The following is a 26,327-nucleotide window of genomic DNA, read 5'->3' on the forward strand; positions in this document are numbered from 1 at the left end:
CTTGCACTGAAAAACAAAGCAAAAAGATGCAAACAACAAAGCAATAAGATTCTTCAGGGGAAAAAAAAGAAAACAAAAGGCGAGTGGAAGGACCAAAAGGACAGGAGAGATGTCCAGAAAAGATGTCCAGAAAACTTGAGTGGCACAAAATGGAGAGACTTCTGTTTTTCACTCTGTCTTAAGTCAAAAACTATCAGCATCCAATTAAGTGGACAGTAAATTGAATATAAAATGAATCTTTTACCCATATAACACAAGATACAAAAGTACACTGCATTATTGCAGAAGGCTCTGGAAATCAACAAGGTAAATAGATTCACAGGATTAGACATTCAGAGGGAAAAGGTTTTTGACATATGTTGGACAAGATGATCCAGGTGCAACCCTAACCCCATAAGACACTGAAGCTGAGAAGCAGCATCAGGAAAGGATGATGCTTCACGTGTTTTACTTGTACCCTTCTCCCTTCTGTACACCGTTGGAATCGGCGTACTTTGATATGACTGTGTATGACTGCTTGCAGTTTTCCTCTATTCCGGTTTTCTACTTGCTTTTCCATTTTAAAACTGTTTCAAGAATAGAAACGGTTTCTATAGCGTATTTGCAAACTCTACGCTGCAGAAAAAGGAAATACTTTCCTTAGACCACTTGAAGAACTGTAAAGTGGAGATTAGAGACAGGCATTACATCTGCTCGAGAATCTGTATTTTATGAAATATAAGTAGGTTTTCCAAGTCTGGAGTAGTATTTGTGGTCAAGCAGTCACCCTATTCACACTCTAGACCCAAAGAACAAACCAGCAAATAACATTAAATACCTTGCTGTGTTCCGAACGCCACAGGAGCTGCCACAGGACAAAGTTGTGAACTCTTAAACCACTGAAGAAAGATGAATTTTCCACGCAGTTGTGTCCTATGCTTCTTCCCATCAACCAGAGAAAATCACTAACCTCTTAGCCAAGATGGAAGACAATTTGTAGGGGATTTGAAAGCACGTCTCTAGTTGCGTCCTTCCAGGTTTTCAAGAATTAATCCCCCTCCAAGAGCAAATATTGTACCTGGGCTAAGATTCAACTGGAAAGTGGTTAAGTCAGCAACATAAAGCATTACCTAAGGAAGCCCAGATCGTCAATGAACAGGTCTACAATGTCATCATCACATGCTTTGTAAGACTGCAGACTTACATAGAACAGGATGGTTACTGAAAGCAGCTTTATTCTAAAGCTCTTCCTCTATCTTCTCCTTCCTAGGGTTGCAAGTCACCCAGCCTGATAAGAAGCTAAACATAGAAGAGCTGTTTATGAAAAAGGGAGTTTATAAAACAGCAAACTATCTATAAACACATACCATTAAAAAGGGCTGCCAAACATTATGAACGATATATTAATTCAATCACTAGGCAGTTTATCTATTATTGCTCCACCAACACCCCATTGGCTTGCTGTTGGGAAATACATTGCTCACCACCTTTCCTCAATTTGCTTACAAAAAGTGAGTCTCAGCACTGAGGATGTAAGACACATGAACTTTAATCAGTTTAGCTTTACTGTTCATGAATGTTCCAAGAATGCTCCTTGACCCTCCCCCCCAGTGATTTTGGTCTTGATATTCTACACAACATGCAATTTTTGTTTTGCAAGCTCCATGAACAGCTGTAGCTTTCCCCTAGGCTGCATCTGTTAGTCTGATTAGAAACATCATGTCATGCCCTCACCATTTGCCAGCCCGAATAGCACCCTCCACTGCCCACAATCCTGTGGTCACAGATCAAGCTTGCTCCTTGCAATCACCAACATTTGCCTGAATGTAGAGGCCCCTGTACACAAATTATATAAAAAAACAAATGTAGAACAAACATTCCTCAGCTCTGTCAGTGTTTTCAAAAATTCTTGCCACATTTTATTATCTAGAGGTGGATTATCTGGGGAGCTTAACGACTACTCTGGCAAACAAAAAACAACCAGCCCTAAAACAAGGAAATTCACGTGAGTTCTTGATGAAAAGCTAGATCCTGTTTTAGGTGGTAGGGAAGAGGCCTCACAAATTACCCCCCAAAATTAATGCATTATATTAAATCACCCAGTACCAAAGCAAAAAGGAGAGTTAGTTAAGTCTGTGCTGCTGGCACTGCAAGATGATCAGCCCTCCAGGAGGGGAATGGGCATTCCTGTTACTGTTGCTACTCCTCTGAGGGTCTGGGAGATGCAGGCACATGTGGCAAAGGTCTCCAAGAGAGCTTGGAAGTAGCTTCCCCATAACACAAATGCTTTCTGTGGCTGGAGAAAGATATCTCCCCTACCCCCAACCACTTGAAGCGCAGCTCTACCTTTAGCAGAGAAGCAGTGCGTCATGACAGCCTCCGCACAGCAGGTACCTTAATTTTCTCTTCTTCCCTCTGCAGGTTGAACCAGAAGAGTGGGCAATAAAATTAATTTAAAAACTACAGCAAAATAAAAAAGCTGAAATTGGTCACTGGAATTTCCTAGAAACCATGCTCCTAAGGAATTTCCACTTAAAATGCTTAAGGTTTTAGCTAGCTAGCCATTATCCTTGAGAGTGTTGAATATTAACCTATTTCATAACAGCATCAACAGGCAAACAAAGCCCTTTAAGAACATATGTCCATGTTGGAGAAAAATACAAGTGTAGTAGCCTAAATTATAGATGTCCTAAACCCATTCTGATCCTTCTCAGCAGAGCCTGCCGAGATTTTATTAATTAGCTTAATCTCCCAATAATCTTTCATCATGCTGACTTGTCATTTAGGGATCTGCTTTCCTGCAGTAACCCAGGATCACCTGGCCTCTTGGTAGGAGCCTTTTGAGAAGGACCTTCCGCCACAGCAATGGGCAGAAGGGAAAAGCACTGTCCGCAGAAATGCCTCAGAATACCGTGTTTTGTCTTTCCTTTTTGCTATGGTTCTCACTTCCAAGAGCTGGCCAGAAGGCTTCTTTTCTTATGAAAAGGAGAGTGGTCAGCGAGAGCTCATGGTTGTATCTGGATGCTAGTATGTTAACAAAAGCAGCTGAAGGCTTTCCCTCATTGCTCTGAAGTAGGAATCAGAGCATTATTCAACAAGGTTCAACAAGGGGTTGTGTGTTCTCCAAAGCATGTGACTCCTATCACTGTCTTAAAAATTTAAGAAGGTAGCAGTTCAAAGTACCACAGGATAAAAAGCCTTCTATTCTCAGCAGTGTCTGAAATAGAAATACTTAATTTCTTCAATTCAGTAATGTGTCCAAAACACCCAACAATACCTCAACCTTTCAAGGACAGCGTCAGTCTCAAGACAACATTCCTGAGACAGGGCAAAACAAGGTTGTATCTGCTGGATGTCCAGCTTGAAGCTAAGAGCATTATCCTCTTTCCCCCTCTACACCAAATCCCACAATGCGGCTGAACCCGTCTACGATTCATCAGGAAAGCAGCATAGAAAGACATTTCTGTTCCCACTCTTTGCTCATTCAGAACATCTCACACACAAACACACACACAAATGAATCAGAACATTGTGGGGTTTTTAAAAGCAGAACACAGGTTTATTTACAATCAAGTTCTTATGGGCAGCTGAATAAATAAAAAGTTTGCCCTGTATACTCTAATTCCCCTCGACAGAAGGTGCCTGAGCAAAAGGCTAGGTTAGTGAGATGCCTGTTACAGCAGCTGCCCACTAACCCAGCCCCTCCAAAGAACACACTTCCTTAGTAAAACACAATCAGGAGAGAAGAAAATAAAGTGCAAATAAAAAGGCAATAAAAGGCTGGTGGCTTGTCTTGAGGCCCGGACGATGTGGATAGGTTTGGCTGGATAAAGTCACCAGGTAGCTCACACCCAGCCACATTGTGGTTTTGGATGCTTTAACAGGGACAGAGCCAAGACGCTGCTCCATAGCAGAGAGAGGGCTCCAGCGCAGACGGGAATATTGCACATGTGCTCAAGAAGGGGAAGAGGCCTGGAATTGCCAGCACCAAAACAATGGAATTGAGATTTAACCCCGCTGCTCCCCTGTGTTCTACTGACAGCCTCCAGGACAGGACGGATGAACAGAAGAAGGGACCAAACACCTCTGTTCTGGTACTGAAGTCACAGTATGACTACATTCCTTAGCACAGCAGCATGGCAGAAGTTCAACTTCTCTCGTCACACCCACTAACCCAATTGCCTGTGGAGTAAAAAGATTTAAGATCTCCTATTTTGTGGTACCCCAGCTGTTGAGGGGCATTTTAACAAAAGGGCGCATAAGTCCTGAAGAATAGACAGTTTCCTTAAAATCAGATAAAACTGATAGGAGTTTGCATGACAGCACTGGAGAACCTGTGTCAGAATCAGAGCAGCTCTGAATTGAACTGATAACTCAAAGGCAGAGCTGCCAGAGCTACTGGAGACGCTACAAAAGCTTCCCAACACTTCAGCCTGCCTAGGACCCATCCACATTTCAGGATCTTCTCACCCCACACCTAAACTAGGCCACAAGAATGGAACACAGGAGACAGGACATGTATTAAGCCAGCATACAGAGTAACTTCTTTCCAACATTTCCAACTCAGAAGTGCTGTAGGTACATTTGTGTGATAGAGTATTTGGCACAGCTGTCTGGTGAGGAATCCCGCTAGTATCTTCAGCTCCACTTGGTGCATAGCTACTGCACGTAAAGGCATGACTAAGTAGCATTCTCCATCCAGAACAGCTAATCCCTTGCCGAGTCCGAGTGCCACAGTGTGGTTACAGCCATAAGAAGTCTCTGACTCAGGCTCCTTCTCCATTGCTTTGGAACTTTCCTCTGGAAAGTGAAGCCCACGCACTTGTCAATATCCCCGTTCCGGATGGATCTGGGCTCGGGTCTCCATTCTGCTTGGCCACGGACCAGCACCACCATACACAGAGGCGCTGGACGCTCTGCCCTCCACCCTCCGTCCGGTCAAAATTCAGCCCACAGGACAGCCTTGTTTCCTTTGTCCACACTGACCACATGGGCACCTGCTGGTGACCACGCGACTGCATTGATAGAAGAACTGAAAGGGAAGCCAGGTATAAGTTTAAAACAAAAACCAAAAGCTAATTCCACAACAGCACTTAACAAGGGAATGAAATATTCTAGTATTCTAGTACCCTGACTACAAAAGAACAAGCACTTTTATTCTCAGCTCTCAGGATAGTCCTGCTTTTAATAGCCTAACAGGGATACTGTTTTTTTTCAGAATGTGTTAAATGTACTTTATTAGAATCATACGTCAATTTAAGAAGTTGAACAATAACAAACCTAACCTTAGGTCAATCTAGAGAATACTGACATGAATTCACAAAGAATCTGAATTAAAATTCTTGCACACCAATGTGAACAGTAAAGCTGTATGACTACAGTTCTTTCATCGCTCATCAAGGTTCACAACCTAGGTCCCTGCTTCAGATTAAATGGCCAGCTTCCCCTCACCTGTGATGCTTTGCAAGAGTCCTCTCCAATTTCCCAGTGAGCACATTCCAAATGTAGAGGGCCCCATCAGCTGAACCAGCAGCCACGTAGTTACCATCAGGGCTACGAGGTCAGAGGAGTAGAAGGCACAGAACATTTTCTTCAAGTCAGCAATTTATAAGCACAAATCATCATTTCACATTCAACTTCCTAAGCAAGCAACTTGGTATTACATATTCTTTAAAAAATTGTGTTAGCATCTGCTAAGAGCAAAAGAACTTATAAATCAGAAAGCCTCCAAGAAAGTTGATCAAGACGTACAGATACACTGTCTTGAATAAGAGGCAGCCTTGAGCAAATCACAAATTCTGTTCAAAATTTTTTTAGCTGTAAATGGAGACAATACAGCCAAACCTGATGAATCACTCACTTGCTGGGGATCAGACTTAAACAGAGGATATCTTCCTTATATGTGACCTTACCTGAACACAACTCTCGTCCAGTCAGAGCCACATTTGAACCCTTGGGCACTGAAAAGTTAAAATCAGATAACTGTAACATCATTTTTATGAAGATGGTTCAGAATAACCTCCAGTACCCCTTTATCACAATTACTGTTTCTCATACACACAGAAATCATGTCTGAAGTAGTTCTTTCCTTTACCTTTCCCATCTACCTCCTTTATAGAGACAAATGAAAAGACACACCATAACAGAGCTTTGCTGTTAGACTGCAGAGAACTTTGCTACCAATGTGGGATTAATAAAAAGATAGGGGACAAAGCAGTCCATAGAAATGTTGAAAAAATCTGATATTGAGAGCAATCAGCAACCAGAGGTTTGAAATTCCAAGTGTTCTTGAGGGGAGCACACTCACCTGAATGTTTGCTTGACAGCACCAACCCGCAGATCAATGATCTTTAGTAGATCATCACGGGAACAGGTCAGCAGCTCTGTTCGCTCGGAGTTCAGGTCCAGAGCTGTGATCCTCCCAAGCAGCTCCAGTTCTTTTACTATGCTTTCGGTCCTAAGACAAGATGGGAAGAAAAAAGAAAACAGTAAACCAGAGTCCAGAAGCCAAACCATTGCATCAAAACGTTGACTTATCTTAATGTGAAAGAGGAAGAGAAAGAATTACTGGCTTATTCTCACATTTTGAGTTTTTCCCCAGCAAGATCCCACTTTGTGGGCAACAATACCAGCCAACAGCCAGACCCTATTTTCCTCACAACTCCACCCACTGAAAAACTAAATAACGTCTAGAAAGGCAAGTATTGACCAACGCAAAATATCTGCAATGAAGCAGACTGCTTTTTCAGGAAAAAAAGGCATCCTAAAAAAATCCCAACCCCACAAAAAAAAACCCACAGTAATAAGAGCAGTAACAAATGATTCTTTCACTAGCTTTCCAAAACTCAGAATAGTCTCTCCAGCTTCCACACTCAGGAAGAAGAGTGGCCTAGCAGCTTACACTTGGACAACAATTCTAGAGCTATTGCTGCAGTGTAAGCACTCTCAAGTTTTACCTGATGTCCCAGAAACGAATTTTCTTATCGAAGTGTCCACTCATTACACATTGTTCGGTACATACGATGTCATTGCAGCTAGATCCTGCAAACACTGTTTTTATACCTAAAAAGGATAAATCAGATCTGATGAAAACAGAGTCAGAAAATAATCTCTATACACACACGTAACATAGCAGCTACACAGAGCAGTGCCCACAGAGCATCACAGGGCAGTCAAACTATCTTAGAATAATCCTGACTTAAGTCTTCAGCAACCTCTCTGCCCTTTTCAATCTCCTTTGCTGTATCTAAAATCCCTTTAAATGCTCCCAGGACAGCTGCTTTACTTCCACTTCCTATTTAGCTAGCTATAATTTGCTACTGCTAAAGAACATGAAACTGTCAACATGACCTATGTTTGGGGTATGTATTAGGGTAGCCTTGTATCCCGATTCTTCTCTCATTCAAGCAAGTTTAAAAGCCATCAGTAGAACAGCAGATTAGGAAATAGTGTTTCTCACGAAGAAAAATCTGAATCTGAGCAACTCCTTCATTTGATATGTTTTGGCACATTTCCAAGAGATATTTCCATACACCTCAGGGTTAATAAAATAAACAACTGAGTTGGCTCCAAGCTTTTTAGTGGAAGACTAAAATACCCACTCCATAGATTGACAAACAAAGAAAGCTCACAGAACACAGCTGCTCTTAATATAATAGCATTAACAGTGCTTCCTGTATACATGATTTCTTATTCTTATTTTAGGTAACAAGCAGAAAGAATCTGATTACTGGAATAACAACAGAATGTAGCATGGCTGCTGTTTTTTGCTTTTTTAGACTAAGAAGAAGATGAAATTATCTGGTTTATGGCAGACTTCCATTTACATCCACTAGAAACAGAGAACGTGGATGAAAAGTTAGGCTTCCTTACAAACTTTGCTGCGGAGGTCCCAGAGCTTGAGGGTCCGGTCATGACTTCCCGAAACAATGCGTGCATTGTCCAGCAAGAACTTGGCTGACAGAACTTTACCGCTGTGACCTGTCAGAGTGTGCTGAGGAAAAGAGATTTACACAGTAAAAGCGCACAGTTCCACTTGCTCGTTTTCTCATAGCTTACCGATTCTATACAACATCACAACCTTAAGTCACGATTTTCATGTCTACTGCATTGCATGAAAAAAAAGATCTATATATAAACAGCGATCAACACTGAGTAGGAATGTTAAGTACCGCAGAGCTCAGCCTGAAGTTTTGAGACACAGGTCACCCGTGGCTGCAATTTCTTTAGCTATCCAGGGAACCTGTGAGCTCTCCTTCACAACACCCCATTACACCCTAGTTTCATGGGTAGATGGCAACTGCAACACAGCCTTGCAAGAGAAATGAGGAGAGGGGATTACTGAAGAGGGAAATGGTGTTTTCAGGTTTTTATAATGAGATTCTCCCAAGGATACGGCAGGATATCTAGTCTCAACTGTTGTTACATTCTCAAACCTGAAAGCTAAGACAACCAAAGATTTTAGAAAAACTCCCTACAGCAGTTTCTGTAACTGCCTTTGTTTTCACCCAGTGCAGGGGAAGGCTCTCTGGGGCTAAGAGGAACATGAACTGCATTCACTTCAAATTGCTGAATATTTACATGCCAAATCACAAAACAAATAATGAGCGACTGAAGTAAGAACTTTGGGGAAAAAAAAACACAAGAGAAATCTCTGGTATATAATCAAATTTTTTTTTTTTTTTTTGAAATACTCAAAGGACTATCAAATTACACGAAGCAATCTGGGATGGGAAATACAGAAGAACAAACCTGAGAAGAGAAAGGAATGTGAGCAAAGCTCGATAAAAAACACACAAAAAACAATTAAATCCACAACAAACTCTGAAGCAATGCATCATCCTGTAAAGACCACGTGGTCTCAAGAAAGGACACATTTCAGAAAGGATGATCTGCATCTCTTTTCTGCTGTTGATGCACAGTCATTACATATACTTACTTGCATTTAAATACTGAATTTGTGGCAAAGTTTACCATGATTTCAGCTTCACTGCCTCCTGCTCACGTGCAAGGCATGACAAATCCATACCACATACTTGAAACAATGCAGTATTTTATCTCAGCGCTAGCAAATGAGCAGTGAATGCACTAGTCACTAAGACTACCAGAAAAATTACAGGACGATATTGTGAAGCTAGATAGATGCTTGTGGGGATAACTAACTTCTTTGCAATGAGTAATCGCTAGCCTGCTAAACTTTTACTCACAATAATTCACAACCAACAGTAGAATTTGCAGCCAAAGAAAAGCTGCAAAAGAACCTGATGCATTCTTCACTTCCATAAACAAGGCCTGACTTCCCCAGACTGGGAACTACCCAGTGGATTACACTGCAGCTGTAGGTTATAATTCACATGTGACATACCAGAAGATTCAAATCAAAGTAGCATCTTCCTAAAATAAAAAGTTGAGGAAAAGCGTACATAGGAATGGTAACAAACAAAGCCTTATGGAAAGCTGAAAAGAGACTTTTTTTTTTATGGTCAGTCACAAGTAAACCCTTCTTTAAACATGAGCTAAACTGTCAGATAAGAATGTGAGTACGAAGGAGGAATCTTTCAAAATATACTGAGAATAAACTCAAGCACCTTCAGGCTTGCTGCCTTTAACAGCTAGGCCAAGGACTCAAGAATACTGCCTTGACTTCCACAAAAACAAACCCCTTTCCTGCAAACCCTTCTTCAGCAGTTCTCTCCTTAGACTGAAGCTAAAATATTTAAGTAGCTCTTCAAGAACAATAAGAAGCATTTAAGTTTCCATATAGAGGGATGTAAAGTTTCATATTAAGTAAATACGTGGTTACGCAGAGACCAATACTTTATTTTAGGTCTTGCTGCAAAGACTTTTTAATTAAAGAGAAATAAAGATCTGTTTAACAAAAAGAATTGTTGAAAGTGTCTGTAAGTGTCCAGCTTTCAAAGCTATACTGGCTCCCTTAGACACAAAACTGGAAATACAGGACAAAAACATCCTGAGCTCTTTGACTTCAAGAGACTCACCCGTAATCGATTGTCATCAACCGTCCAGATTCTGCTGGCAAAGTCATTTGAAGCTGCCAGGAGGTAAGAACCCTGCGAATACAAGATTAATTTAAAACTACTGCTGCTAGTCAATATGGAAATGAAAAGTATTAAGTATTTCCAATAAGTCATTAGAGCCATACTAGTGCTATATTGCCAAGGGGAAAAAAAAAAAACTAATAAGCACATACCAGCAAGGAAAGCTAGCGTGACAACTTTCTAGAAGGCCGTAGCTTTTTCTTCTCACCAAACAGTAACAGTGAATTGTGGAATCACGACTACAGATGAAAGGAGTTAACAATAACCAGACCAGAAAGTACTTTCTCCTTCTTCTGCCCCCAGCTGCTGCAGTGAGGAACTGAATTCTAGTTCACCCTTATCTATTCTTTTTGCCGTCATGTTGTACAGGGAAGAACCCTCCCAGTAGCAGCATTCCTCAGAGGAGAACTGGCGCAATTCTTGCCATTTTCATTACAACTCTAACACATTAAGATTCCAAGAACTACATCCATTCAAGGACAGACAGGTAGATTTGTGCATGGCTTTAGGCTTAGGGCTTTCAAATCATCCCAGATGAAAAGTGCTCACTGCGAGATTCACACTTATACTCCTGAGAAACTCAAAGACTTCTGTGAGGCAAAAAACAAGTCCTTAAAGTCCATTAGCATCTCACCTCAGGCAGCTCTCACCTCAAGTGTGTTCATCTTAAAGAAATAAAAATCAGAACTAACTTATCATGCAGATTATCCACCCCAGCAAATCTCTAATGAGCTAGTTAACATCCAAAGGAAAAATGCTATGGATGTGTGTCAGTAAAGTTCAGCACAGAGCATCACCAAATTGATGAAATTACTTCAGCTTTGGTCTACTCTCTATGTATTGTGTTATGGAAGCAGCCCCGGCAGAAAAGACAGATCCTATGTCCAGATGTAACAATCCAAGACCCCTAACTGCTTCAAGTAGGTCTGCTGGATGCTGATCACAATCCTATCTGCAATACTTTAGGTTAACAAGAACTGAGCATACCATGAGCTGTCAGCAAACACGCTGCCAGTCACACCCGTATTGTGGCATGACTGGTGAGAAACTGCTGGGAGAAAAGGTAATGGAAGTGCAAGTCTCAAGACAATGAGACCTTTTGCTATTCGTCACAGACCTCAGCAAAGCACCCGTTAAAATAAAAGCTTCACTGACAGAAGTAAAGCCTCAGTGCTATTTGCTGCTTTTGTGCTGTTACTTCACCTTTAGTGGGAAGACTGATTTCATGTTACACAAAGCCTAAAGCATTTTATCAAAGTAGCCCATAAAAGCTGATGTCTGAGCTGCATCTGAGTTGCAAAGCCAAGTTCAGAATTACAAAGACTGCAGCTTATCTCTTGTATAATTTTGGACCATTTGCAGTTAACTCTCGTAAGTATTAATTCATATCTTAACTAAGTTCTCAAAGCATCAGAATGCTGGTAGCAAAGCACAACAAATTTCTTAATTTATACCCAATTACGAACAGTGGATATCACAGATACTCACAGCACTATCAAATTCTATGCTTGTAATCCCAGCATTACTACCAGAGAGGGAACCTTTGGGCTCACATCTATCTGCACAGAGAAAGACAAACAAAACTTAAGCAGTGGATTAGAACAGAAGCTGACACAAAGTGAACTATAACATGAGTTTATTTAATACCCCACAATAACCCAAAGTGAAAACATTTACCTCCCAGGACTTCCCAAAGCTTAACCCTCCGGTCCATGCCTCCTGTTGCTAGTAACCGGGAGCCAGGGCTGAACTGCACTGCATTCACCTCCCCATCGTGTGCATCCTGAGGAGTGGGAGGAACAGAACAACCACCCAAACTGGAGTTAGCACAGACCCAAAGCCCACGGATTAGAAAGCTATAGAACTTAAAGGCAATACAGAACTACAGTGGTAAATCTTCCAGCAGCACATCAGAAATAAAGCCATGGGCTGAAACTATGGTTGATGGCATACAAACAGAGCAAAAAGGCTGATTCTTATCTAAAGAAATCAAGAGCCTATGAAGGAAAATACAAGCAAAGGCTTAATAGTGACAATGAACTACCAGAAGCCTTACAATGCTTTGTAAGTTCAGTCTTCATAAGTTACAGCTTTTATTTTCAGTTATAACAGAAAAAAATAAGGAAAGGAGAGAAAACATGAACTGGTGACATGTCGCAGAAGGAAATTAACTTTTTATTTCTTCACCTAGAGCCAGCAACGGAATATGATCCAGCCAGTTTATGCAACCACGGGACACAAGTCAGGCTCGAGTTTGGAAAGTCTGCTTGAAGCCACCATAACAAATTAAGTGCATTCATGCACAGAATTGGAGATACTGCAGCTTTGCATTGCAATTAAATAACAGCATGGTTGTGACTTGGAACAGCACTTCTCTCACAGGGAACTTGGGTTTAAGCCGTGGCTCCTATTAACAGGCACAGTGTTAAAAGCACTTTTTAAAGCTTTTGCATAGCTTGATGTTTTGAAGCTTGGTTTGGCCACTTAATAGTGATTCTTAACCTTAAAAAAAAATGGTAATTTTAGTATCAAAATCCTTTTTTTACCCCTGACAATTTTACAGTCTTACAGTACTTACCCCTTTTCTTCCCCCACAATATTAATACCACGTTCTTCACTCGTTTGCTGTATTTCTATTTTTTATTTTTTAAAGAACTGTCAGTAAGCGTTCTTGTGAAATCAGTTTTCTGGAAATTTTTTTTCTCCTGGAACTTGTTGCTTCAACTTGTTGTGTCAGCTCATATTTAGTGGTCACCACAGTTCAAGCCTGGTCTTTCTAGAAGTGCAGAAGAGCCATTCTGAACAAAATTAGTCAAAATTCTTGCTCAGAAATGACATCCCACAATGCTGGCTGAAGTGACAACCTTCTCCTCCCTACCAAGCCTTTTCTGCTTCTCTCTCCAAATATGAGCCCTCATCACTCCCTGAAATCCAAGACTCTCAACATCTGCCAAACGTCTGACAGACTCCTTCTATTCATTTTCAGAATGCTCTGCACTGCTCTGTTGGACCTAGACATGTCCTCATACTCCACCTGGGCTCCAAAACCAGGAACTAAAATGTAACACAGATCATCTCCAGAAGGAACATATGGGTTGTCATGAAATGAGGAGGCAGTTTTTCCTTTCAATATCGCACTGCTAACCAAGCATCACCTCCATCCTGCCAGTCTGACAGCCTTACCACTGCGACTGCTTCTACCCCTGCTGCAACAATGGGGAACTAGAACAGGGCAGCATTTGCCATGTTGCCGAGATTAAGGGTCAGCAGAGTTTACTGTGGTTTGCCCCCTCACACTGGGCTGCTCTAGAAGTTCAGGTGATGTTACAGAAGATTCAGAGAAAGGTACAAACAGCCTCTCACATGGTTCTTGAACACCTCATACACACATATGACAAAATTACTTAGGATTTTCATTTATTAATCAACTCCACTTGCTGTACATAGCCAGAGGAGGAGAGAGGCTTTATCACATACCATAGCCAGGAACGCCTCCTGTGAGGCTCCCTACTCAAGCCAGCTCCACACTGTCACATAGGTTATGGCCCTATTCTCACCATCAGGTAACACAGCTACCACTCCCTCCACCACACAACTTCCACTAGAGAAGGTAACAGAGCAGGCCAGAAGCACACAAGCCTCCATGCTGCTGTGAACTCTATCTATATGGCCACTCCATTTTTCTGAATGGAAAAAAAATCAAGTAATTTCATATCTATGGTAGCATTGGAGAAAGCTTTTGATGGACCGCCTGAGAAAACTCAAGAGGAATGTCCAAACAACTATTTTACAAGACGATCCACCACAGTATCTTTCATTTCATTCAGAAGACAACACCCATCATGGAAATTTAAGTTTGGCCTCGTGAGGCCACAGCAATGCATAAAGGAGGTCTCAGCTTGAAAACTTTAGATCACACACAACCAATGAAGACACCCCACTACCACGAGCTCCTCTTAACCACGTCTGTTGGATGACATTCAGTGCCACAACCCCTTCACTGTGGAGAACTGGAACTGAATTAATCCCAAACTGTCAGCAGTCTCTTCCTCAGTCATAGCTCTACTATGGCATGACAGAACAAGGACTGCTGGGAGCCAAGACGGTAATGGGGTGTAACTCCCCTGTGCCATCAGACCTTTTACTAGTCATCATCGACCTCAGCAAAACAGACATCAGGGACATGTGGAACGGAACCACACCTGGGAATGCAAAGGTTCTGAGAGGCTTTTGGGCTAAAAATTAAATAGGCTGAACTATGCTACAAAATCAAGAATTCCTTCTCATTTGGCAATGTCAATTGAAGCAGTTTCAAGAGATCAGTGTCCAGGATGCAGGTAGGATTCACTTCCTCCAAAGACAGTAAAAGGGATGGTAGAAATGGGAATTCCTTCTGTACTTACAAAGACACATATTGCAGTAGTGGGCACTCTCACTTCTTTACTGGCACCCGGATGTGGCTCTGCGCTATCCTGGGGAGCAGGGAACGAGGACAAAGAACGTCTCCTGAGATGAAACAAAGAAATATTTTACAAACAACCTTAATTAACATGGTTTCTCCTGAGTTCATCCAGATCTGTACCTGTCACTTAACTACACTGTACAGTGATAAAAAAAATGGGGGGTGGAGTTTTTACTTTCTTTTATCCAGTCTTTCAAAAACATTTATCATACAGCACTACATCCGCTTGTGGCTTTAGATACTTCACAGTATGCCAGATAAGTTACCAGAACTGATTACTGACCTCATCTTGAGGCAGACATCTTTTTCTAATAGCAAAGAAACATGGGAGTGATTGCAGCTGAGCGTAGCTGGAGAGACTGCAGCTCTGTCACTGTGTCTAGGGAGACTGAACATCACTGCAGCACTACGTTCCAGGCAGCGAAACACTCCAGTCAAAAGCTCAGGCTGCACCACTTAAGCAAAAGACCATCCACCTAATGGAGAGCTTGACTTAGAAGGTCTGGCTCCACTCTAGACACTAAGCACAGAACCCAGAGACTTATTTTTAAAATAACCCTATTAGAGGAGCTAAGTGCAGTGGAAATTAAGAGCAAATCCCACGTATTCTCTCCACAATGAGGGGCTCATTGCATCTCTAACTGCAGACAATTTCTAGCCAGGGATATCAATATCTGAAAACTAATCAGGATAACGCAGGTTTGTTCCATGTCAATCCAACGGAATACATTTACATGCTAGACTAAGAGCGGATAATGTTTTTCACCTGGCAGCATCAGAAGATTGATGTCCCAAAAGGGGAGACTCAGACAGACTGGAGGGAAAGGTCAGAGGTCAGCACACGGCAAGATGGAAGAAACAGGAAGTTGAGGAGAACAAAAAAGAAAAAAAGAAAGGCAGAAGCTAGAAGAAAGGCTGAAATTGTTTGTATTCCCTGCATCACCAAGATTTTGGTGTACATTGAAACCAATACATAAAACAAGGAGGTGAAAGTGTTCTAACCTACCCAAAGATATTAGTGATAGAGTCCAGAAGGCCTCCAGCTGGCTGGGAGAGTCGCTTACTGAAGGAGGGGAGGACAGGTTTAAACCTTGTGAATAGCTTCTCCAAATAAAGATCAAGACAAACACAGTTCATAGCACCAAGTGTCTGGAAAGATTCCCTCCCCCACAGACCCAGTCCCAAGTCAGAAAACACCAAAGGCAGGCATCAGTACAAAAGTCACCAAACTACAACTCAGAGCACAGCTGTGAGGGGAGTTTCTTCAACTGCCCTCAGCATCCACTCTGTGAATTACTGATTTTAGATATAACAATTTGCCAAGTATTAACTTTCAATCAAATTAATCCAGGCTCTCATAATTCTCTCTTACTTTCCACTCATGATTTTAGGAAAAAAACAATTTAATCTAGGTGAAGATAGTTTCAGTATTTCAATAGAATCCCAAAGCCCAGCTGTTTGCAAAGCCATGTTGATACCTTGCACAGTAACAGATAAAATAGAACAGGCACTGTGGTATCCATTTTATTGCCCATTTTAGTTATAAGCCTTTGTTTTTACCATTACCAGATTTTCAGACACTAGTTTAGCTTGGTTAAAACAGCAAAGGGAAAACACAGCACATCTAGAGCACAGTAACAGAAAACACAGCCTGTAGTAAGTTTCCTACTGGAAAGCAGGAAGTACCTAGGAGGTAGAAATACTGAACTGTGCTCCAGAAAAAGGTGAGTAAAAACCAAGTAATATTCACAACATTGTTCCTTTAATTGTTCTAAATCTCGTTCTTCCTAAATGACAGGGTAAAATATCTCTGTGCACAAACCTGGATGCTCGGCTAACAGCTCGCACTGGAGACGTCTCCTCAGCTGTGTCGGAGGTTTCATCCGCAAGCACTTCAATATCATCATCCCTGCTGAAGTAAGAGAAAACACCTCGTTTCCAACCAGCCACACAGAGCCTCCCGTAGAAGCCGCCTACTGATGTATGGGAACTGAATGGTTGGTACTGCTTGACCCCAGCTCACAACCAGGTTTACTCAGCTGGGTGACATGGAGGTAGATCAAGACAACAAACACTGATCTAGCCGTCACTCAGACACTACATTCAACATACACTGTTGGAAAACAAGCACGTGTAACATCTAAATTCAGGTTTGTTCTTTCAAACTGCCAATTATACTCCTCAGTGACAGTTTTTCCCCTCTGTATTTACGCTGACAGGCACATTTTGCAGATTCTCTTTACTACAGGCATTATATCTCAGCCTGCAGTGCTACATATGCTGTAAGGATCCAAGCGAGACTTTGCTACTCTATTAGCTGAAACAGTTACCAAACAGCAAAAAAACAGAGTTGTTATTGCGGCCCCAAATATAGTAATACCCTATTTACATTCCCCCCCCCCCCTTTTTTTTTTTTGCTGTTCCAAAACAAGGTTTTATTAGGTAAGCAAAAGGGCCTAAACTCTCCCTCTTCATCCACAGCAAATAAATCCTAATACTTTCTATACTGTCAGCACGAGCATGTTTTGGGTCACCACGTTATTTACACACCAGTGTATAACTGAAGAGAACTGTGAGGTTCCAATTTACGTGCCATAAATTAATCCAGCTAAGCTGTTCAGCAAATGCCAGAAGGTTTTTCTCCCATTAGTTATCATGGGCTCTGACAGGCTAGGATTTTTCCTTCAAGCACTGCTGATTTTGCAGGACAAACTATTTTTAAACGTATTGGGTCAACCTGATGACATTTGACTGATCAGGAAGTTTAAATTTGGCATTTAAGTACAAATAAACTAATGCCTGCCATCAGGAAAGACTATCTCAGCTACAAAAGTGCTGAAGAGGGTGGGAACATTTTAAATCTCACATTTCATAAACATAGCTGTGATTGAATTTCTAAGATTTTGGAGGACAGCGTGTATGAGGAGGCTATGGAAAAATACCTACACTGACTGATAGTAGCAGGTTGATATTTCTATAGAACACCAGCACATTTTGGAGATATTTGTTTTTTAAAATCAAAATCTTAAGATATTAAAATTGTATATAGCAAAAAAACTTCCCATGTTAACTTCACATTGTTGAAGTGAATTTAAACATCACAGCACACTTCTTTAAATGCTGCAGTTTTTCCTTTCAGTAAGCAGCGTATTTATACAGTAAAAACCCTCTAAAATTATGAAATCAAAAGGAAATCAAAAACATCTGTGAAGCAGAGTTTGAATAATTTATACAAGTTTTTTTTTTTTTTTAAAAACAGGCTTCTTTCCAACTTCTCAGCATCTCATATCAAATAATTTATGAAACATTGAGACCATCATCACCACAAGAGGAAATAAAATATTCAGGACATTGTGCCATAGGTACCTCTGAGCTCAGCTCTATGATAGGAAAGTCTCACTTTGGATAAAGGAGAGGAAGAAGCTTAACAGGGAAAGTAGCCACAAAAATCACGCAGATTTCCTCTCTCTGTACAACCTGGTCTAGCGGGAGGTGTCCTGGCTCATGGCAGAGGGTTAATACCCTATAACCTTATCAACCTGGCACAAAGTACATATACCACGAATTTCCCATTTCAGTCAGCTGATTAAAGATTATCCAGGAATAAACACGGCAGTGAATATTCACGTGCAGCTGGCTGCTGCAAAGAACAGTAGACTTGAGATGCTTATTTCTGGATTGCCAGGAAAAGTAACACCGCATCTTTCTAATTTTTTTTTTCCTGCAGTATAAACCTATTCCAGTATGGAATCGATCAGTATCTTTTCACCTCAACTCGCACAGCGCCTGTTCCAACAGGAAATACATGAACACAGCTATTTGTAGTTCCCACACATGAAATGTAGGTCTCTCCGAAGTGTATTGCTCCATGATTACAGAACTATTTGAAAGACCAAGAGCACTACATAACAAATGTTTTCCTACTGAGATAAGAATACATATTCACTGTATGAACTGTTCTTAGGACTTTGAGTCCAGACATCTCTTTTTAGTCAAAACAGAGGTCCTTCTTCTGGAAATTCAACTAGGGAGAGTTACTGTACATTTTTGACTTTACACCAAAGTTTAAACACCCCTCTACATCACCAAATTTAGAAGTAACACAGATGTAATTTATCATGCATCTGCATAAAACTGAAGCAGGAAGTGATGAAGCAGAGGAACTCCATAAATCAAGACTGCTTACGGTTCAACAGGCAGGGGTTCTTTGGCAGCCTCTGCTAGCTCCTTCTGCAGCCTGGCTTGTCGTCTCCTAAGAGAAAAACATGGTTATTTTAAAAAAAATCCTTAATCTCATCTCAAAAATTACTGCACACAGTTCTGATTGACTTCCTAAGACTTAAAAACAAAAAAATCAGAATATTGCCCCAATTTTATCCTGTTTTTCCAGATACTCAGTGCAGAAGAGGCAGTTTTCTTATTGTGAACAATCACAGACAATACCAATAGTTGAGCTAGATGGTACGGCAAAGTGCACTTACAGCATACCTTCAGCACATCAGCCCTTTATGACCCATATAATTGCAGATTTACTCAGACCAAATAATTGCAAGAACTTTAAAGAAAAAAGCTTATGTTAGTTGAAGTAATACAGAACTACCACACAGTATGATATTTGCCTTAGAGCCCTTGGTCTCCAAGTATCGTTAGCTGTTGAACAAGAGGTAACGTGGAAGAAAAATTATTTGCTTTTACACACAGCTTAGTCTCATGGCAACTCCTCCTTTTAGCAGGATGCCAAAAAATTGCTTAGGCTAAAAAAGGCTAAAACTAGGAGTATTATCAAGACTCGACACAAACAAAAAGTGCAAGTCTAATACTACAAAAAATGCCAGCGTGATTTATGATCTTTAGTCCATAGTCCATTGTTGCTCAAGAAACAAAAGAACATGTTTTATTCATTTGAAAGACAAATGTTTTCAAAAAGCATTTAACTGTACTGGCCAGAGGAAGTAACACAAAGTTCTGGACTCTCACTGCATTGTGCGTAAATCCCTAGGTCTCGAGATCAAAGCTGAATGTGGTTTTATTCTATGCACTCCTAACTATTCAAAAGCATATTAGGAAGTAGTTTATCAAAAAAGAGATCAATCTCACCTTGAATCCTTTTCATTTTCTGCATTCAGGCGATTGGCTTCTTGTGCTTTCTCTGCCATCCAACGTGAGACCAGCTCCTGGTTATCTTCAGTAGTTTTCCTCAGTTTCTCCTCCAAGGCATTGAAGGTGATCTGGAGAGCATCATATTCATCTTTCAGCGTCTGATTAGCTCGCTCAAGATCTTGTAGTTTGCTACGCAATTCCTGGCACTCTGTTTCCAGTTCAGAGATTTTTTGCAAATACTCCGCAATCCTGAAGGACAACAAAATGTACAAAACAATGAGGATCTCCTTTGGGACCTATACCATCACCTTTGTGCTATTTGCACAATGCACAACACAGGAGTTTTTAGCCCGTAGGTAAGACTCCTAGAAAATATCTTAACATGAATTACCCAGAGAGAAGTTTGGGTCTCAAACCAACCACACAGAAGTAACTGTTCCTACTCACTTTGCTTCATTCATCTGCATCTCTTTGTCCTTCTGCTGCATTTGGTTATTCAGATCAATTACAGACTGGGCCAACTATGGAGAGGAGAAATTTACATTACAAAAATGCAGGGTTGCCAGCTAGACAAATACTGAGCAGTTCCCACTGAAAGCACAGACCAATCTATCACTAGAAGCACAAAGCATACCTTTCGGGTCTTCTTTCTCGGTCTTCTGTACCAATTTGTTTATTGCCCCTATCACACGGGATTAGATCAAAGAATCTACTTTTAAAAATGATTTTTCAAAAAGTTATAGTCCTTTGGCATCCTACTCTCTTCCCCCATGTTTCTTCAATAAAGCCACAAACAATGTATTTACAGAAAAAATAAATAAATAGAAAAAAAAATCAGAGTAACTAGAAATTGCCAAATTAGCAAACCAACAAATAAGTACTAACAACCAAGCATCGGTCTTTCAGGTACTGATGGACAGCCATCACTGGAGACGTGCAACTCACATATTGTAAATACGTGTTTCATAAACAGCTTTCCTGCAACCAAAGTTGCTAGGGGAGCCTCTGCAGAGCGCAGGAAAACAGAGGGGCAGAGGCCAACGCTAAGGAACTGCTGCTACCAGCTCGCAGCTACCCAGGCAGTGAGCAGCAGAAAGCCCTACAGCACGCAGAGCCTCGGCTGCCTGGGAAGAAGAAAGACTGTTTTGAGAAGGGGGCCTGCCTGGGTAGATGGCTCAGGACACCAGGCTGGGGGGAAAGAAGGAATTTTCAGCGCTTTGACTAGTCAATGCATGCTTCCTGTAGAAAGCTACCTGCTCTTTGAGAAGCTCAGGATTACTGACACTAGAACTTCTCTACAATTCCAGTGAGGTGTGATCAAAGGAGCATGACTTTCCCTGGGTCATTGCCATCTCCCTATAAAAGTCTGAGTAGCATTCAGGTACTAGATCCTCAATTTATTCTCTCCACTGCTGTGGCTTTTACACACCCAACTCTGGTGGTGGAGCCTCTGCATTTTCCCATCCAAAAAATGCACCTTTTCTCACAGGCCCAACTCATAACTGATGGAACTTCTGGGCTCCCTATTGCATTTACATGGCAGAACCAGTGATCCCTTTTCAGTTGAACACCATAGCACTTTGAACCTTTGCTTGTTTTATCCACTCTTACCTATCAGTAGTCCTGCAAAGTGAGAGAGAAATGAAACTACACATAGCCACTTATCCCCCTCACTTACTCTGCTCATTTAAAGTCTTTCCAGTGTAGAACTGGTGGTCATTTGCAGCTCTAAGCTAGATTAATTCCTTCTTCCTCTAATAAATACAGTTAAAAGCACTGATGAAACACAAAACTAAGCAATTCTTAGAAATAATGCTATGCTAACAATGTAATTTCTTATTTCCTGGCAGCCAATTTGAAAGACCAGCCATCTCTGATTTATTTTATTCATCAACACAGGTTGCTTAAAAAGGCTGTACATGAAATGATGAAAAAGTGATGACGAAAGAACTCGGTACGATTAAGGCCATGTTTATAAAGGGCCACATTTGAACCATACAAAACACAAGAGGACTTTCTAACCTCGCCACGTTTCTTATGTAGTTCTGTCAGCTCCTCTTGATGCTTTATCTTCAGCTGTGCCAGTTCCTGCAACTGAGCATCATTCCATGTGCCGTCATGTCCTGGACTGCAGTTTGAGAGAGAAAGAAGAGATGTCACCAACTAGAATCCAATTGCTTCCATACCTTTGCCAGTTGGTCTCAGGACACTATCTCCCTTGGATTTTCTACACTGCTGAGATACAGTTCACCCATAACAAACTAAACCACAGCTAAACTCCACAACAATATAACTCTCACTAACCAAAATGCCTTTATACAATATTGTAAAATTAAATTTGCTGAGGACTTCATTCACTTTTTTGTACATTCCTAAAATAAAATTGAAACTTGAATGAAAGATAGCTAGTCTTTGCTTAAATTTGCACCAAGGCAAGTAACTGTTAAAAGTAAACTCTCCAAATGCTGAAAGAAATAGAAGCATTTTACCAAATCAAATCTGTTTCGGAGGGTGCTGGTGGACCTTGAAGATGCTCAGTATCTGGAGACAGCATGCCATAGTGGACAGAGCCTCCAGCTAGGGATCCAGTGCCTTGGGTTTTACAGTCTGAGGTGTTGCAAATCACTTCTCTATTGCCCCAACTGTGTTCTAGCCCCTTGTGGTATGAAGTTTTTTAAAATTATTGTTATTGTGTTCGAATACATGCCACCCCCCCCGCAAGAGCTATGATTGTAAAGGTGATCACTCGCATCTTTGAGAACAGAGACATAAGTTAGCTTTTTAAAAGCACATGCACACATATGTATCACACATGCACAGAGACTCTGAGCAGCTGTATTTTAAATTACAGTTTTTCAATAAAATAATTTTATTCCTATCATTGCAAGAAAATTGCAAGCATCTGTTTCTGCAGTCATTCTGTGTGACAGCAACCCAGAGGATAGTGGATGATGATTCAGAAGCTGGAAGGCCCCACAGTGGCATCATTAACTTAGTGGTCTTCTCAAAACAAACAAAAACCACCTCGCTGAACCCTGAACCAATGCTGTAATAGAAGACACTGCGTTTCTAGAAAACCATTGTCTGAACAGGTAACAGGCTAACTCCTGTGGTGATATCCAACAGGTCCTATAATTCTGGCCATGCATAAATCTATAGCCAGAACTAGATATTCCTTCTTTCTGTTATGGTAATTAAAAGCATTTTTCTTCAACTAATTTAGTATTAGGAAATTCATTCAGTTTGAACAAACTGTCGTATCCCAAGGGCAGTATCAGAATTCTGCTTAGTATTTAGTTTGAAGACACTGTTCATTTCTTCTCATTCTCTTCTACTCTCAGTCTCATCTTTTGGAATAGGTGTTCAATCAGGATCTGATTCCCATAAACTACAGTTGGTTCCAGACAACTACAGGCATCATCAGAAAGCTCCTGAGAACAGTCACAAAGGTGTTAACTCCAGCTTGCTGACCAAACACTGAAGTTCTTCCCACAATTCCTGGAGAATGAGTTGTTCTTTCCTTACCAGTGGTAGCAGTACACAACAGACGTATTTATTTGCTTTTCCTCCCAATGAGACACAAACAGTATTGTGTCATACAGCAAGAACTTCAGAGGCAGCAATTCTTATGGAAGCAGATAACTTTGAGCTAACTAATGGTCTTTTCTTCAGTTTTCTTCACCAAGAAGAGAACCCAGTAGTCCTTACCTCCTGGAATCTGCATGTTCTCCAGACAACACAGACACTGCTAGCATACTGGTTTGCAGCGGATTCAAGTGCCAACAGAATAAACAGCATGACTGCTGCCTGCAGCACTAGTGTTATTTCCATGTTAGAAAGGAAGTTTCCTGATAAAATCCTGCTAAAAGCAGGCAGATCATGTATTTTCTTTTTTTAAGTGTAAGACCATCGCTTAGGACTGACATTTCACAATCATGCATTTCTCCACTGCCCACTCTACACAGTAACACAGCCTACAGACTGAAACTAAGACAATGGTCTCTCTCTGCAATGCTTTTAAGATTGGACAGTTTCAAGAGTCAGGTCATATTCATTAGGTATTAACAGCAGGCAAACACAGGAGAAGTAAAAGCTCAATCTGGTCCATTTCCATACTTGGAATTCATGATAAATTACTTTCTGTCTAAAACGTGATCAAACCTTTCTCCACCACATAATGTAAAAGTACTGTAACTTTATCACGTTTAGATTTTTAGCTTATTTTTTAGTTCAACCTGTTTTTCACTTTATTTAACTCCAAGTTACTGTAATAACCTAGTTGTTGTCTGTACAATGCGTCGATCAGTGGTTTGGGTTACAACACGCAAGACAGACAGCTGACTGACACAAAAGAAGTTTTAAATACCTGATCTCATGTCTGCTCTGCATGTCGTACTTTTCAGCTTGCAGCTTATCAGCCAGCACTGCGTGAAGGTCTGACTTCTCTAGTAGCTTGTTATCTGAAAGGACAATAAGAAAATAACCAAAGAGCAAAACCAGATTCCCACCCTGTTCTTTTCACCAGCTAAAACTTAGTAACTTTAATTATTCTGACATGACAAAACATTACGTAAGCCTATACCACACTAACGAGCACTCCTCTTTGATGTCAGCAGGCTAAGGCAGTATTCAACAACAGCTCCAAGAATTTCTCCTTAGTTCAGATGCTGTGAGGGAATGGATCTATGAAAGTTTGGTAGAGAGACTGCTATTACTTAAGTATATTGATATCTGATTAAATGCAAGAAGTTCAAAGTTTGAACTCTTTATAGTCCCTTATCTGACAGCAATGAAGAAAAGAGCTCTGCCAGAGAAGTGAGCCCTGGTCACACTGAGCACTGCACACAGTCCTGCTGAGCTCTGTTTGCTTCCCCCCATAACAAAAAGCACCTCTGCGTGTGAGCCAGCAGCCGCTCAGTGACCCCTCTGCTTTCCCTTGCCCTGCTACAGCTGGGGCAGGAGATGGATGGGCCAGGAAGAACTAGATGGGAACCAGCCCCTGGGCAGCCCCGAGTCCTACAAAGGCTCACGAACATGGACAGCAGCGCGATTGTTCGTGATTCCACAACCCCTGATGTGGAACCATGCAGACAATTCTCACGCACAGGATAAAACTGGCTTAGTGTGCGAGGGCGCTGAGAGAAGAAACTACTTATTCTGCCAATAAAGCCAACAAACCAAACTGAGCAACTTCTCTCGCTCCAAGAAACGACCCGCAGCCACTCCTCTGACAAGGCGACGAGTGAGGCCCCGAGGTCCCCACCGCGGCTCTCTGCCCCCTCTCCCCGGAGCGGCCAGGACGCAGCGGCCCGCTTACACTGCCCGATGATCTCCTCGAAGGCCTGCCGCTGCAGCCGGTCCCGCCGCCGCAGCTCGGCCGCGATGTGCCGCTTCCAAGGGGGGAAGCCGGCGGCGCGCAGCCCCGACGCCATCTCCGCGGGGGGCAGCGGCGAGCGCAGGGGGCGGCGGGCGGGAGCACCGGGGAGACGCCGGAGCTGGGTCCGGCCCGCGGCGGGATGGGACCCCTCTCAGAACCGAGGCTCCCCCGGCACGGCCCGCAGCCGCCGCCCCACGCCCGCCATGGCGCCGCGGCCGAGCTCCGTCAGGGGCCCTCGCACCGCAGCGGCGCGCCGCAACGGCGACAGAGGCTGCCCTCGCCGCCGCCTAGCGCCGCCCCCGCACCGCCAGCCCTCCCCTCCGCTGGCAGCGCCGCGGCTGCTCGGCAAGCGCGGAGCCAGCCCCGCCGCCGCCACACTACTACCATCGCCGCCACCGCCGGGCGGGCGGGTGCCCTGCCGAAGAGAGGGGGCCTCGCGCGGCGCCATTTTCTGCGCCCTCCCCACAGGCGGGCCGCGCGCTGCCGCCATCTTGAGAGCGGCGAGCTGCGGCGTCCGCCCCACGCCGCCATTTGGAGAGGGCGCCCCGCGGAGGGGGCGCATGCGCACGGCCGCGGGGCGGGCCGTAAGGTGAGAGGGGCCCCGAACCCCGTGAGAGGGGTCTGTCTTGGGTCAGTGCTCTGCCGGGAAGGGGTGCTGGCTTTCCTTCGTCCCTTCCCTCTGAGTCAGGGGGATCGAATCTGGGAATTCCTGTAAACTCGGAGAAGTCGCTAGTGATTAAGTATCACAAGAGACCTCTTCCAGCAGTTCTTCCAGCATTTTAAAGGGGGATGAAAAGACGCTGTTTCAACAAGCATGACTCACAATATATATAAAGAGCTTCCCTGAAAGAATAACCAAACCGTTTGCTATTAAGTCACATAGCAGAGCTACGAGGAATGTGAGACTTTGCTGGGGCCTAGTGAGCCCAGTCACCAGTGCACGTGCAGCAGTGAGCGCAAGCCGTCTGACCAGCCCGCCTGATGTTTGTGCCTTGCCTTTTATTTTTAAAGTGAGATTATTAATGCCACGGAATGTTAAATAGTTACTAAAAGTTATACAGTTAACAGAAAGGTAATGTACTGCATAGCCCAAAATAGAGAGGTCTACAGTACAATTTTGTTTTTTCCCCAAATCTCCACTACAGGCCAAACCTCCAGTTACAGTGGGGCACACAGAGCAACACGGTTTCAAACCTTTACTTATGCAGCTGCCCAAGGAAGGTGGTGATGAAATGTGGTTTGGGGTTTTTTAGATGGGATTACTTTGAAAAATTATTTGGAACACAGCATAAACTACAAAGGGAGCCTTCACTGTGGCAGTGCATCCTGTCCAGTGTCATGAAGACACCGC

At 42.4% G+C, this 26,327-nt stretch overlaps 1 protein-coding gene and 1 non-coding gene across 7 annotated transcripts; both read right to left on the reverse strand.

Annotated features, from left to right (window-relative positions):
• Positions 1–3,513: 3,513 nt before the first annotated feature.
• On the reverse strand, positions 3,514–25,259 carry ATG16L1 (autophagy related 16 like 1). 6 transcript variants are annotated; one of them, XM_040567660.1, is made up of 19 exons: positions 24,917–25,259; positions 23,966–24,059; positions 21,622–21,727; positions 20,047–20,120; positions 19,597–19,848; positions 18,686–18,751; positions 16,322–16,408; positions 15,506–15,562; positions 15,266–15,313; positions 14,441–14,543; positions 11,715–11,820; positions 11,526–11,596; positions 9,978–10,049; positions 7,852–7,972; positions 6,936–7,041; positions 6,287–6,436; positions 5,892–5,939; positions 5,431–5,532; positions 3,514–5,011 (listed from the first exon to the last, which is right to left on the reverse strand). In XM_040567660.1, the coding sequence occupies exons 1-19, from the start codon at positions 25,029–25,031 to the stop codon at positions 4,918–4,920; spliced, it is 1,872 nt and encodes a 623-aa protein (XP_040423594.1). In that variant the 5' UTR covers positions 25,032–25,259; the 3' UTR covers positions 3,514–4,917. The 6 variants fall into 6 exon arrangements, with proteins under 6 accessions (XP_040423594.1, XP_040423590.1, XP_040423589.1 ...); XM_040567656.1 differs by lacking the exon at positions 15,266–15,313 and having other exon boundaries at positions 24,917–25,256; XM_040567655.1 differs by lacking the exon at positions 15,266–15,313 and having other exon boundaries at positions 16,322–16,411; positions 24,917–25,255.
• Positions 13,928–14,197, reverse strand: LOC121075203. The gene has a single exon (XR_005822806.1).
• Positions 25,260–26,327: the final 1,068 nt, after the last annotated feature.

This window comes from Cygnus olor, chromosome 9 (genome assembly GCF_009769625.2).
Source record: "Cygnus olor isolate bCygOlo1 chromosome 9, bCygOlo1.pri.v2, whole genome shotgun sequence".
NCBI classification, from domain to species: domain Eukaryota; kingdom Metazoa; phylum Chordata; class Aves; order Anseriformes; family Anatidae; genus Cygnus; species Cygnus olor.

Excerpts from the sequence above, each read along its gene's own strand:
- ATG16L1 (XM_040567660.1), bottom strand. The coding sequence starts at position 25,031 with ATGGCGTCGGGGCTGCGCGCCGCCGGCTTCCCCCCTTGGAAGCGGCAC. Across the intron at positions 15,314-15,505 it reads TCTATCACTAATATCTTTGG|TCTGTCTGAGTCTCCCCTTT; the intron begins GTAGGTTAGAAC and ends CTTTCCCTCCAG. Across the intron at positions 11,597-11,714 it reads GCTTTGGGAAGTCCTGGGAG|ATAGATGTGAGCCCAAAGGT; the intron begins GTAAATGTTTTC and ends TTCTCTGTGCAG.